General features: G+C 37.5%; 1 protein-coding gene across 1 annotated transcript in view; it reads right to left on the bottom strand.

The window, feature by feature from the left end:
• The window catches only part of Dock9 (dedicator of cytokinesis 9), a 191,133-nt gene that overhangs the window by 130,315 nt on the left and 47,139 nt on the right, over window positions 1–13,679 (bottom strand). Inside the window, exons 7-11 of the mRNA XM_023715194.1 lie at window positions 12,061–12,130; window positions 10,706–10,801; window positions 9,645–9,779; window positions 4,102–4,276; window positions 2,680–2,747 (exon numbers count right to left, since the gene is read on the bottom strand). Of these exons, the coding sequence (XP_023570962.1) occupies window positions 2,680–2,747; window positions 4,102–4,276; window positions 9,645–9,779; window positions 10,706–10,801; window positions 12,061–12,130 (544 nt within the window). The remainder of the gene's footprint in view (window positions 1–2,679; window positions 2,748–4,101; window positions 4,277–9,644; window positions 9,780–10,705; window positions 10,802–12,060; window positions 12,131–13,679) is intronic.

Raw genomic sequence — 13,679 nt, 5'->3', positions numbered from 1 at the left:
ATATAGAGAGAGAGAGAGAGAGAGAGAGAGAGAGAGAAAGTGTAGCCTGACATGAGAGTACAAAGTAGATGATTCCTTGCACAGAAAGGTCTTCTACAGCAAAACTAATCTTCAGTGATAGAAGTGAAAAGGATGGGAATATCACCTTGGATGTGGGTATAAGACAGTTTTCTGGGATGCTATAAATGTTCTCTATATTGATCTTGGTGGTAGGTATATTGGTATACAAATGCAAGGCAAATCAAGCTCTACAATTTATATTTATTTTACTCTATACGTGTTATACCTCAATAGATAAAGAACAAAAATAACATAAAAAATAAGCAAGGGGGTGGAAAAAAAATTTTCTTTCATTAACTACAATGGGTTCAGTTAACCTGGCTGTAAGTCACAGATTGAAAATAGTTCTAAATATGCCAAATTAAAAAATGTGCTTGTCTAAATACAGAAATCTCCCTAGATCTTAGGATCAAGTAAAAATGAATTATGGATAGTAAGAAAAGAGGTAGCAAGAAAAGAGAACACAATCCAGTATGTCTTCACAGGAAAATATACAGATCTCTAAATAATGAACATTAGGCTCAAATAATGAGTTTAGTAGGTATTCATTCTGTTTACCCAGCAAGTATAGAAAGCTGCTTTTTGAATTCTACCTAGATTGAATGACACATACTATCTGTTTCAACAAACTAAAACCTAAACATGTTGAAACATTTGCTTTGAAACACTTTAAAACCCCAAATATCCAGGAACAAGTAAATCTCAATGAAAAATATACAGAAGTTCTAACACAATGAGTTTAGTTGTACAGTTTGCTGGTAAGAGGGCTTGCCTACCATGCCTAAGGACCTAAAGTTCATCCCCAGCACCAAAGGGCATTTAAAAAAGTTTTGAACATGAAACACAAACAGACAGCCAAAAATTCTTCCCAATCTAGGAAGAGGTTACAATGGTGACTCTAAAGTTAGCTTTAATAGGCAGGTGCTAAAATGATTCTGTGGAACAGTCAAATGCCAAAGAAAAACAATGCTCTAAAATCCTAGCCAGGAAAGAAGATTTATATTTGAGAACAGCCATGTTCTCAAAATAAAGGTCAATGCTAGTCTATTTATAAGCCTATATAGACAAACCATGCTTCTATTACAGTGTTTAAGATGTGGGTGTGTGGGTCACTACTTCACTGTATTATAAAAAAAATAGAAAGACAGTGACAGAGAAAGAACATAAAGGGCTAGAGAACACAAAAACATTTCTCTTTTAAAAAGAAATCATTCATAGATACATTACAAAGAGACAAGTACAAGGATATTCACTGGAGCATTGTTCATGGTAGAAAAAATGGAAATAAAAGAACAGCAAAAATACAGTGTTTAGATAGTACAATAAAAGAGATGAACCGGTCTATATATCAGCTAGGACAGATTTCAAAAATAGGGATGAACTTAAAAATGTTCAAAAGCAACTATAGAATAAAACATACAATAGGTTAGTATTTGTATAACACCCTACACAAATAAAACCACCATATGTCATTATAATAAGTACATTTGTAAAACCATAAAAATGACATGGAAATAAAACTCAAATAATGGTTGGCTGGAGTATGGGAATAAAGAGAATGGAAGTAAGGATAGTGTTTAAAAAGAACTTCAACTAACTATAAAATATAAAATTTTTTCAGCTGTAAAATATTTTATTTCCTTTAAAAACATAATTGCACACCCAGGAGATACTTCAGTGGTCTAAGCGCCTGCCTGGCAAATGCAAGGACCCACAGGTTTGATCCCCTGTACCGCATGCTGGGCCAGCAAGGTGCTGAGCTAGCCACCAACACCGAGCATGGTGGCACATGCATGTAATCCCAGAGCTGGGGAGGCTGTGACAGGAGGATCACAGTGAGTCTGAACGATGTAGAGAGACTGTACCAAATGAATGAATGAATTAATTAATTAATTAATTAATGATTTTATAAACATACAGTTTCTATGAGACAAAAGGATCACTGTGAGTTCAAGACCAGCATGAGGGCTACAAAAGTGAGCACAAGACCAGCCTGAACTCCATAGTGAGAACCTGACTTGAAAAAGAAAAAGAAAAAAAGGTGCTAAAAAATATTTCTGTAACAGACATAAACCTGTGTGGTGGCCATATGATTGTTTTGTTTTCCTTTGTCGTTTTCAGTAACTTTAGAGCTTCTCAAAATTATAAAACATTCAACAATCTTTTTTTTTTTTTTTTTTCAAGAGTGACCCAGGAACAATTTCTGTAACTTAAGCAATCCCCCTTCAGTTTAGTAGCAAGATCATTACATTTATCCTCTCTGGAATTATGTCTAGGAACTTGACTTACAGGAAATACATACACACACACAGTAAGTACTCAGTTATTATGTGAACATTTACCTGTGTTTCTCTTATTTAATACTTGTACATTATAAATATTATGAGATGAAAAATATTTGAGGAATTACAAGAAATACTTTGTAGGGTACATTTTGGAAAACAGACTGAAGTCTCACTCAGGTTAATGATAAATTCATATCACCTCATATTCAGGTCAGAAAACAAAACAGCAATAACATTAATTGTTATTATTTCAATAGATTCCATTCTGTATAAACTCATGAAATGAGATTTTTAATAGCATTCAAATATGATCAGATGATTTAAGTGATGTTACCTTGGCAAGTTCAGGCAGATAGCTGTCTAAACCGGAACCCGAACATTCCAATTTGCATTGTTCATCATCTAAAATGGCAAAACAGATTATCTAAGTCACTTGTAATACAAAGTACTTTATTTAAAACAGGAGAATGAGGTGGTTTTTCTTATGTGCCTCTGAATGAAAAGGTACTCAATGTGGGATGCACATGAGAAATACCCAGGAGTGTTGAAGATACGGAAGCATAGGCCCAATTTTGAGTCAAAACCTATAATAGCTAATACAGTGTGGATGGGGTTCCTCAGACTGATGCTAGGTATGAATAGTCTCCATAGCCTCAAAAATCAGAATATTTAGTGGCACCCAGGAAATAGTATTAATAATGAAAAAACCCTCCCATGCACTTCTGGGGACAGCTATGGTCAGGTAATCACCTAAAGATTTGAAATAAAACATGAATTGTCAAAGACACAGCCACACTTTTCCCATTAATTTAGTCTGATGTTCCAGTCCATCATAACTTTGTCTTACAAATTCCAAAGGATGTAATGAATGCTAACTATACTTTAAGTGTGGATTCTATGACAGAGACTTAAGACATATTTTTTAGTTTAGCTATCTTTTTTCATTTCAGGAATTAATTCCCTCTGAGTTCCTCTATAACTTTCTGCGGTTGTTTCTTTACTTCCAATGCTGTTAATTCATTCATTTCAGCTGAGCTAGTGTTCTCTGCACTTGTTATGGGTGGGCTTGAGGCCTGAGATTGCATTTTGCTCCTTGTCTTTATCATATCATATAGCACTGACCTCTGAACTTTGGTGTAGTTATAACCTTAGCACCTACTGAAATTCAGGTGAAGATCTATTAAGTTTGAGTTTATCCAGTTATGCCTAGCCTGGGTCTAGCTATTGTGTTTAGCTCCTTCCTGCTGTAGCTCTTGGAAGTGAACCTGTGGTGCCCCTCTGGCACAACAGTGAACCTGTGGTGCCCCTCTGTTGTGCCCCTGGCCCAGGGAGCATAGGGGAGCGCAAAAAGCTCTCCCACACACTAGCTAGGCTTGGGCTGTACTTTTCTCATCCAATCAGTAAGTTTCTTTTTTATTCCCATTTTGTAAGTGTGTAAACGGAGCCTCAGAAGACACAACTAGCTTATCCTTGGTCATGGAGGTTGAAAAGTGTTGCTGCTAGGCTAGAACTCAAATTAAAATCCTCCCCTTACCTTCAGTGCTGTGATCTTTTTTCTCATTATGCAGTTTCTGTACAAACAAAGTCAGGGCACTAAATTTATGTGACACAATCTTTTCTGGGAGGTTATCTGCAAAAGCCTCCGATCTGTCCCCCTTTCATGTACCTATCGAATATTTCTCCATGCTACATCCACCTGGCAAAAATAAAGACACCCACAGAGTAAATGTGGCTGTGGAAGGCTAGACCTGTCTACCTTCATGAGAGTCTCCATTTCGCTTTTCTTGCATTGCGGCTTCAAAGTTGAGCTGGAGAATCTTGTTTAGAATTGTGATCCATTCTTCCATCTCTATTTCACTATCAGCTGCCAAAAGATAACTACTTTTGTCCTGCATCTTGAGCTCAAAAGCAAAACGCCTGACTTTGTTGTTCTGAAATGGAAAAAGCACAGATATATTTGAACTTCTTTAAAATAATTCCTGTCTTATTTGCTAATGGGGCTATCTCATTGGCACTGTGGACCAAGCTACTTATAACTACAAACTCCTTCCTATGCATCCCTGTTAGGACCTGACTCTCCGACTCATTATACTTGCTACATATCTATCTTATTATGTCCCTATGAAATGGAAGCACTTTATGGGCAGAGTGTTCCTTTTTTCTTTTCCATGTATATACTTAGGCTTTAGAACAGAGTTTATCACATGAAAGGCACTTAAAAAGTACTTGCTGATTGAATTACATGCAAAAGTTTATTTTATTAGCTTTTTTAAAAGTAGTGTGCAGCATTACATTTTTAAAAGCTAAGTATTATTTATCAATATGTCTGACTTACTTATCTGAAACTTACTATGAATCCTAGAAGTTATCTGAACTCTCTACCCTTGTATCCTGTGTCTGGCCTTCATGCCAATACCAGCATAACTGACTGCAGATAAAAATAGTAGCCTAGGGCTGGTAACATAGCTCAGCAGTCTAAAGCGCCTGCTTAGGCAAGCTTAGGCAGGTGCAGGGGACAGCAGTTTGGTTTGATCCTTGGCACCACATGCCATGCCAGCCCCACCCCCAGGATGTGCTGAGTCAGCCAAACCCCCCCCCAAAAAAAAAAAAAAAACACACCACAAAGACAAAGATGAAAACAAAAACAGTAGCCTAGGTACATCAGAGAGAAGGAGTGTGCACATGCACTGAACCAGGTCTTGCCAACCTTGACAATGCTGACATCTGGGTGGATCATTTTTTGTCATAATGGATGCCCTGCATAATGCCTCAAGCCACCAGATACCAGTAGCACACCTGAGTCCTGAAAGTCAAAACCATCTCCAGACATTGTCAAATGTCTCCTGGAGGCAAAATCATCCCAGGTTGATCACTCTAGACAGAAGTTCAGCTCTAAGGAACATGCTATAGTATAAGGTGAGAGATGAGAAATCACATAAGCCTGAGAGGGGCAGAATAGCCCCCTATAACCCACTAAAATTCTAGCTGGTTATCCATGGTCCTTGAGGGAGCGCCTAGCACATCCAGTGACCCTGCCCCTGCCTCCCACCCTGCATCGCTGTGTTTTCTGCAGCACAGTTCTTCAAAGTGAAAAGTGCACCTGTTGTTGCTCTTGGCACAGTGACACAAACTTCCGTGACAGTCTGTCTGCTGTGGCTTCAGTAATTATCACCTTGGATCTTAAAGTCAAGGCAAGAATCAGGCAAGAATTGAAAGGCTAAAAATGCAATTAGTTTTCTCTCCCCCATCTCCACTGCTCACATACAATCCAGAAAATAAAAAGTTAAAAGTGGGACAAAAACATTAGGCTTTGATTCTTTCTTCTCAGTCCCTGTTTCGTCATCTGCAGCCTAAGTATAATCAACCTCAAAGGTCCTAACATACTTCTTTTAGGACTAAGATTCTAGTTGTATTTTTATCAGGTCTATGTAAAAGTTTTAGTTTAGGTATTTCTTTCAATCCACAGCGTTAATTAATTTTTCATTAGATACAAAAGTAATAATGGGGCCAGGGATGTAGCTCAGCAGTGCAGTATCTGCCCAGTAAGTCTGAGGCCCTGAGTTTGATTCTCAGTAACAAATAACAAGAATTTAAAAAGTAATAATGGCTAAAGAAACAAATTACAACTTTTGATGCTCAGTTTATAAATAGACAGGGCTCAAAACAAATTAATTTTTTGAAGCTGCAGATATAATTCATCAGTTACATCTGCAAAAAGAATCTGAAGAAAGAGACTTCTTCAAAATGTACTTCAGAGGCTGACACTATAGCTCAGGGCTGCTATACTTACAAATATCTGCACTCTGTGCTGAAGACATGCAAGAAAACTCTGATAAAGCATAAATAACTACTTCCTACTCCACAATGAAGTTCCTAAATACATTTAGTTTTGTTTAAACTTTTTAAAATCAATGCCAGAAAATTCAGCTAAAAAATAACTTAAAGGACATCTCAACTTAAGAATGCAAATGAAACTACTACTTAGGAATCTCACACAAGAAGTTAATTTGCTTCATTAATAATTCACTCTGATATTCCTTGCTGCACACTACATGTAAGATCCTTTGATGGAATTCAGTTCTTCACAGTGGCTGCTTTCAGCTAAGACTGGGTTGCTAGCTGAGACATCGACATGCTGCAGCTACCTGCTGGCTGAAAATAATTTTCAGTGAACATGAACTGGTGTAATTCTACTGATCTAGGGCTCAAACACACTTTTATTTATTCCTGGTTTGGTTTTGTTATGTTGTTTTGTTTTGTGGGAATAAGATCCTGCATAATGACTTTACTATTTTCTAATAATTAAAGATTGCACTATTTAATTAAAATTTCATATTCCTGATGTGCTGAAAAGCTGGGTGATCCACAGTATCAGTTATGGTTCAGAAGCACATAACCCTCTGAGCAGAGCACGTGGGCTCTGGGCTGTTAGTTCCTAATGTGTCCTTTTGCTTTACAACCAGTCCTCTTAGCCACAGAATTTAGCTGTTGGCCCCTAAAGGTACCTGATTTTGAACACTAGCTTCCATTTAAGATAAAGGTAAAGTATCAGGATCCAGATTTAATTTCCAGCCACAGTTGCTAAAACACTAGACAAAAAGAGATGAAAAAACTGTTCTCAGGTAAGAAGCAACAGGTAGTTGTAGACCTGTGATCCCTGGTAGAAGGGAAGATAGTGAGGTGAGTCTATCACCTCAGCTTTCAGTTTAGAGATAGCAACTGTACTGGAGCACTGGAAAGGAAACTAAAAGAGGGTGTTAAGAATTGAGAAAGAGGGGCCGGGGAGATAACTCAGTAGAATAACCACTTGCCTGACAAGCGCAAGGGCCTGAGTTCAATTCCTACTTCCAAAAAAAAATAATAATAACAATAATAATTGAGAAAGACCCAAGGTGCTCAGAATATGCTATACAGAGTCTCCAGGATAAGACAAAGATTATAGGTTAAAGAGGAAACTTGGTAAAAACAAAAACAAAAACAAACAACTATCAAGTCAGCCTATAATCTCTGCACTCTAGAAAGCTTGAGGATACCAAGTTTGAGCCCAGTCTCGATAACTTAGCATTTTAGTAAGACCTGTCACAAAATAAAACTGAAAAAGGGATTGGAATGAAGCTCAATGTGAAGACCCTGGGTTCAATCGCCAATATGACAAAAACATAAAAACTGAAAGTCACATAACTATTACATGTACAGGAAACAATATCATCAGGTACTCCCAAACAACATCAGCTTCTAGAAGACAACGTACCACCTTTGACATTCCCTAGTCAAACCACTTTAGATTTCTACAGCCAGCTAAACTGAGTCAAGTATGAATATAAATAAAGTGTGTCTGAGACACATTAATTAAAAAATCAGACGATCTTATACATGGCTTCTCAAGAAACTACTGAAGGACAAGCTCCTATAGAACAAGGAAACAGAACTAAAGAAAGGAGGACACAGAGTCCTAGAAGCCAGCAGTTCTCCATGGGGAGGAAGGTAAAGGGAATCTCCTGGATGACAGACACAGGGCGGAAAAAGCAATTAATCTAGCTTGGAGCAAAAGTTCTATCTACCAACACAGGAAGTCTTTCAAGAAGCTGATAAGTAAACAAAGAAGACTAAACACACATCAACTAGCAATATGAAGACAAACTCCAGACAAAGAAAAAAGTTTAAAAAGCGACTGTATCAAGAAAGTGGGGAGTGAGGCAGGCGGAAGTGATACCAGGGTGGCACTTCTAGGATGGCTCTTTAGAACTGTCCCAGTTCAATTCCATGAATGGATTTCAGGACAACAAAACAACTAAATCTAGGTAAACCAAGGTGCCTGTGGTCAAACCAGAGCATCATGTCCCTGACTTTATTCATGCTACTCTCCCTCAGCATCCTCCTCTAAGAACCCAGCTTTCGTTAATGTCATCAACCACTACAAGGTCATTTAAATAGAGAATTCTCTGGTAATGGTGACTGCATCCATTGTGAGTTATCTGGGAGACCATTCATTAATCACAGAGGCCTCAGTCTGGAGGCCCCTAAAAAAATGCCTGAATGACTTTCATTCTGAGATTACTTGGGCAGCTTCTGCTAACTGGACATCTGTATCTTATGTGAAATGCAAATTGTGAGACTGATAGTCTCCACATCTAGAAAGCAGAGCACCCAGTTGGGCGTACCCCACAGCTGGTATGAGGCCTTCAAAACAATGCCTTGTCTCATTTCTACCTCAACACTTTGCAATGTTTTCACTGTTGCTTTAAATTTGTTACTCTGTGCTTTATGTCTCTTGTAAGTTGTTATCTAAAATCTTCTTGGAAATGACAAAAGGATGGATGGAGGGATGAACAGATGGGAAAAGAGAAACCCACCCTCAGAGACATTTCCAAGAACGTGTGGAATGGTGTATACCAAACTAGTAACAGGATTCTGGGAGTGGGAAGACAGGAGGAGCAGGAAGGGAGCCCAGGGAACTGTATTTGCACTGTCTTTTTTTTCAATGCTAAGGGTGCACTTTTGTGCTACGTATAAAGATAATTTTAAGTATAACTTTACAACTGTAAAAATACTAAGGTTACAAAAATATATAATGTTGACTAGAAGCTTATCATTTGCCAGCACTGTTCTAACCTCACTGTATGTGTTAATTTTCTCAGTAACCATGTTTGATACTATCATTATCCTATTTATCAAATGAGGAAATTGTGGCAGAGGTGAAATACCATCTCCAAGATTACTGAGCTACTAAGTGGTAGAGCAGGGATTTGAACTCTGTCCAATCTATTGATCTGCATACAATAATGCAGTCGTTGGTACTACAATGGAGTAATAAAAACTGTCACTGAGAAACTAAGAACCGGTCTAAATATTTCCATGTGTTAACTCATGCAGTCTTCTGACTTGACCTATAATGGAAACACTACCATTATCCACATTTTACAGATGAAGAAACTTTAGTAAGACCAAGGTCACAGCTTAAAACCAGCCAAGGCCGAGGAGATGGTTCAGTGGAATAGGCACTTCCCTGACAAGTGCAAGGGCCTGAGTTCAATACCTGTTTCCACCAAAAAAACAAACAAAAGAATTAAAATCCAGCCAAGCACAGGTTTTAAACACAAGATCATATGCACCAGAGCACTTGTAGGCACTGCAACATAGTATCTGCCATTTTTTTAAATCCTGAAAATATGCCTTTGCTTAAAGATGTTATATTTCTAACATGAAGAGTGCCATTTTTAAAGTGCTTCCCTAAATCTTATTTACATATAATACTATTATAGGCCAAAAAAAATCAATAATAAAACTCTTCACATTTACCTGAACCACACCCATGCAGGAATCCAAAAATATTGATCCTTTTGGTTCCTTGGAGATCTTTTCATCTTTGTAAAAATTCAAATTATAGGATCCATCACCAAGTTGAATCAGGTGGAAAAACCGTCTCTTAAATGACTGAGAGAAAATAACACACACAGCTATATTTGAAAATGAAGAGAATCACAAACTCTACCAACAAATTGCAACTACACAAATCAAAGCTGTTTTGTTCCCACCAAAATAAATCTAATTCCAGGGGACATTCAGGGCAACTGGACTGGCTGAAGATTCCCTGTTACATCTCAAAGTCTTACTGAATTTCCATTCTGATGAAGGTGTGCACTTAACGCCAACAGATCATTTTTCTTAGCCACAGAATTTGTTTTTTGTTTTTGTTTTTTTTTTTTTACATAACTACCCAAAAACAGTGCAAGGCACCCAATTGGGGATGCACAACAGAAGGATGAACTTTTTCTCAAATCCCCAGGGCTAGGAACTGTTTTCTGCCTTGTGAAATGGACTTTCTAGCCTCAGGATTATGACAGTATCATCTGATTTAATTTTCATCTCCTTATTCATTCTTACCTCCCATTGTTTATTATTATTCCAAGTCTTCTTGAATAGCTTGTTTACATTAGCTTTTATGTTTCCCCTTGTAACCCTCTATCATTTAACCATTCTCCATTTTTAGTCCTCCATTTTCTAGAGTTTGTCATGGTGGATGTGCATATTAGTGCTTAGGCTTAGCATCTAACACAGCCCTTCCATGACATTCTGCGAGTCACCGCAGAGCACACAGAATGCCGATGGCAGTGACTGCGCCCACACTGGCCCAATGATGACATCTTTGTGTTGGTGCTGAGAGGGCAGTGAAGGCAAGTGAGCAGACAAAGCTGTAGAAATAGGGTGCTACCACCAAAGAAGCATGTAGTAATGAGACAGTAACTCGTTTATCAGAAAGAACAGCATATCTATTCATCTTGAGCATTATTCTTAGGATCATTATTGTTAGGCACACACAGTTCCATGAGAGGGGACAGCAGGGTGACAGGCCTCCTTACTCTCATAGTCACACTGATCGCGCTGTTCATGTTGCCTTTGTGCAGCCAGCCGTGCTTGGTGATCCCGCCCTTCTGAGAACCAAGGGAGGCAGCATCCTGGGAGGGGGAAAAAAATCCCTAGTTAGTCTCCACTATTACCTTTATTTGCTGTGAGTTTGGTCAATGGGAAAATCATTTTATTTGTGGAAAGTTAGTGAATTATCCCTTTATGGTGGCATTCATTGTCCCAATACCTACAAGTCATGTCAAAGTTCACTTAGTAATAGAAGAGAGAAACCAGCTACATCACAACTCCATTAAAGCAAAGTTCATTCCAGTTTAAGATTTCACTTTTAAGTGTTTGATGAGCAATAGAAAGTACACACTACACTTGAACACTCAGCTTTAAGATCTCTCCTAGCATCATGAAAAATGTTTTCAAATTACACTCCTCTCTGTAACTGTAGGACAAAGAAAATTCCTGGAAAACTTCCCAGAAGCTTAGTTCAGGGAAAGGTGAATAAAGAAAGGGAGGAAATATAAGCAATGCAGAACAGAGAGATAAAATGAAGTGACAGGAAGAGGGGGTAAAGGCAAGAATACAAGCAGGTGTACAGGACAGTAAAGGAATTAGCAAAGTAAACCAAATCTCTTAGAGAAGTAAAGAAAAGTGTTAGGCATAGAACTGTACAGATCCTAAAAGGAGAAGCAGAGGAAACAGACACACACACACACACACACACACACACACAATGCACACAAGCAATGTGACTCAACTGACAATTTTTTAAAGAGGGAAAAAAACCTTCAATTTACAGTGGGACACCCAGCATTTAATGGGAAAATGAGAAATGCAAGGATGGTAGCAAAACCTTTTCATTAGGTTTTCCTTGCTCGGTTAACACACTCACCCTACATGCCCTACTCTATTCTTGCACCTCCTCTAGCCATAATCTTTCCTCCAAAAGCAGAGGGAGTGAGCATGTTAAAATCAGACTTCATTAAAAGCAATCATTGAAGAAATAGTCATTTAAAATCTACAGGTTAGCAATTTAAGATATCCAGTTGAAAAGCAATCTAAGTCTAAGGTCTAGTCAGCTTGTTACCTTTTAACAGTGTAGCTAAATCTGACCAAAGTCTTTGAAAATGATCTCATAACAAATAAACACCCTCCAAAGAACATGTGATGCTAAACAGTCAAATTGAAACAGAGATCTTATGTCAATCAAGCCAATAATACTTTAAAATATTCTTCCCCTGCTTCCTGCAACATTCCAATTTCTGATCTGAGTAAATGTTGATAATTTTCAAACTCATTTTAAAATCCTGTAAAACCAATATTAAAGTGAAAAGAGAAGAGTAAGCAAGCATCCCACCTCATCTTTGTCGACCTCCTCATCAACTTCATACACATGAACTGGAAGTTTATCCAATTTAGTTGCTTTGCTTTAAAAACAAGAAAGAAAAACTTGATTTATAATTGCCTGATCAAAAAAGAGTTTCATTTTTTCCTCCATCAGAGGAACCATCTTTTCATAAACTCAAAGCTGTCCCTATCAGATAAGAAATAACACAATCTATGCTACAGCTACCCAAAGTAGGCAAGCTAGGCGCATGAGTCCTTAAGAAGTCCCAAAAGGTACGTGGAAAAGAAAGCAGAGCTTGCTGGGAGTTAGGAGGTATATTGAAATCTGGAATGTGTATTGTGAATTAATAAAGACAAACTTGGTAGAGTAATTTTTAATACAATTTATCTTTGAAAGAAAATGGAATATGAGACCACTAGTGAAAATGACAATAGCATTTACAACAGTAATAGCAGCGGCCAACATTATCAAAGGGTATTCAGTGCCAGGACTGTGTTCTGTACTTTGTATGTATCATCTCAAACCTTGAGAGGATGGAACAGTTAAAAGCACTCAAAAGATTTGGAAACTGAGACCTACAGAGAACAGAGGTTACCTAGACATTTATATTCTTCTCTGTTTCCCATCATCCACTTGGAAATTCTTATTAATGCAAAACAGTAAAATCTACCAGCAGTAAAAATCTATTATACAGTCAGTACAGAATAAGTCAATGTGTTCATGAGAACAGTATGAACAAGATGATGGAGATGGAAAGCATTCAAAACTTCTCAAGTAACTATTGGGCAAACACAGAACTAAGGAGCATACTCATCTGGAGAAGATATTGCTAGGAGGAATGTTCTCCACTGCAATTTAAAAGGGGGCAATCAGGAAGCTGGCTGAACATTCTTAAGGAGTGGCTGAGCCATACAAATGGGAAAAACAAAAAACCTAGATCCTCTGAGAATAGTACAAAAGATTCAATTAAACTTATATGCAAGAGCTGGGGAGATAGCTCAGTGGAATAAGTGCTTGCCTGGCAAGCGCAAGGGCCTGAGTTCAATCCCCAGTTCCGACACAAAAACCCCCACCAAAAACCTAAACTTATATGCAAAGAAAGAAAAATGTATTAAAAATCACCTGGGTTTCAAGTAAGACTTTCATAGGTGATGGTTAATTTCAAAATAGAATCTGTTTCTACTGCTTTCATTTGCCAACTTTATCAGCACTTTAGAAGGCACTATTTTATAAGAGCCTCTTAAGTACTACCTATTCCTGGTTCACTTTAAATACCACTAATCTTTCTAAACATACTTGCTTTGGATATATTTTAAAAGAATTACTAGTTCAAAAGGGAGTAAATTATTTATCTGGGAAAATACCTGTTCCTTGATTTATTCTGTTAAAAGAAAGTTATTCAATATAGAATAATTTTCCTCTCAAGTTTCTTTTTTTAAAGACATTCTTTTAAAGAAAAACATTGCAAAATACTTTAAAACTTACATTTTCTTTGTTTCATATTTTCCACTGAAAATTTTCACCTATTTATATTTTAAAAATGATACTGTGAAAAGAATCCCAGAACATAACCAAATCATTCTTATGGTTCTATTACCACCTACTAATACCAGTGTTAAGGTTTTTTT

This window comes from Octodon degus, unplaced genomic scaffold (assembly GCF_000260255.1).
Source record: "Octodon degus isolate 3935 unplaced genomic scaffold, OctDeg1.0 scaffold00039, whole genome shotgun sequence".
In the NCBI taxonomy this organism is placed as follows: domain Eukaryota; kingdom Metazoa; phylum Chordata; class Mammalia; order Rodentia; family Octodontidae; genus Octodon; species Octodon degus.
The sequence above is the reverse complement of the archived record's forward strand: the minus strand, read 5'-3'. Positions and strand labels throughout refer to the sequence as shown.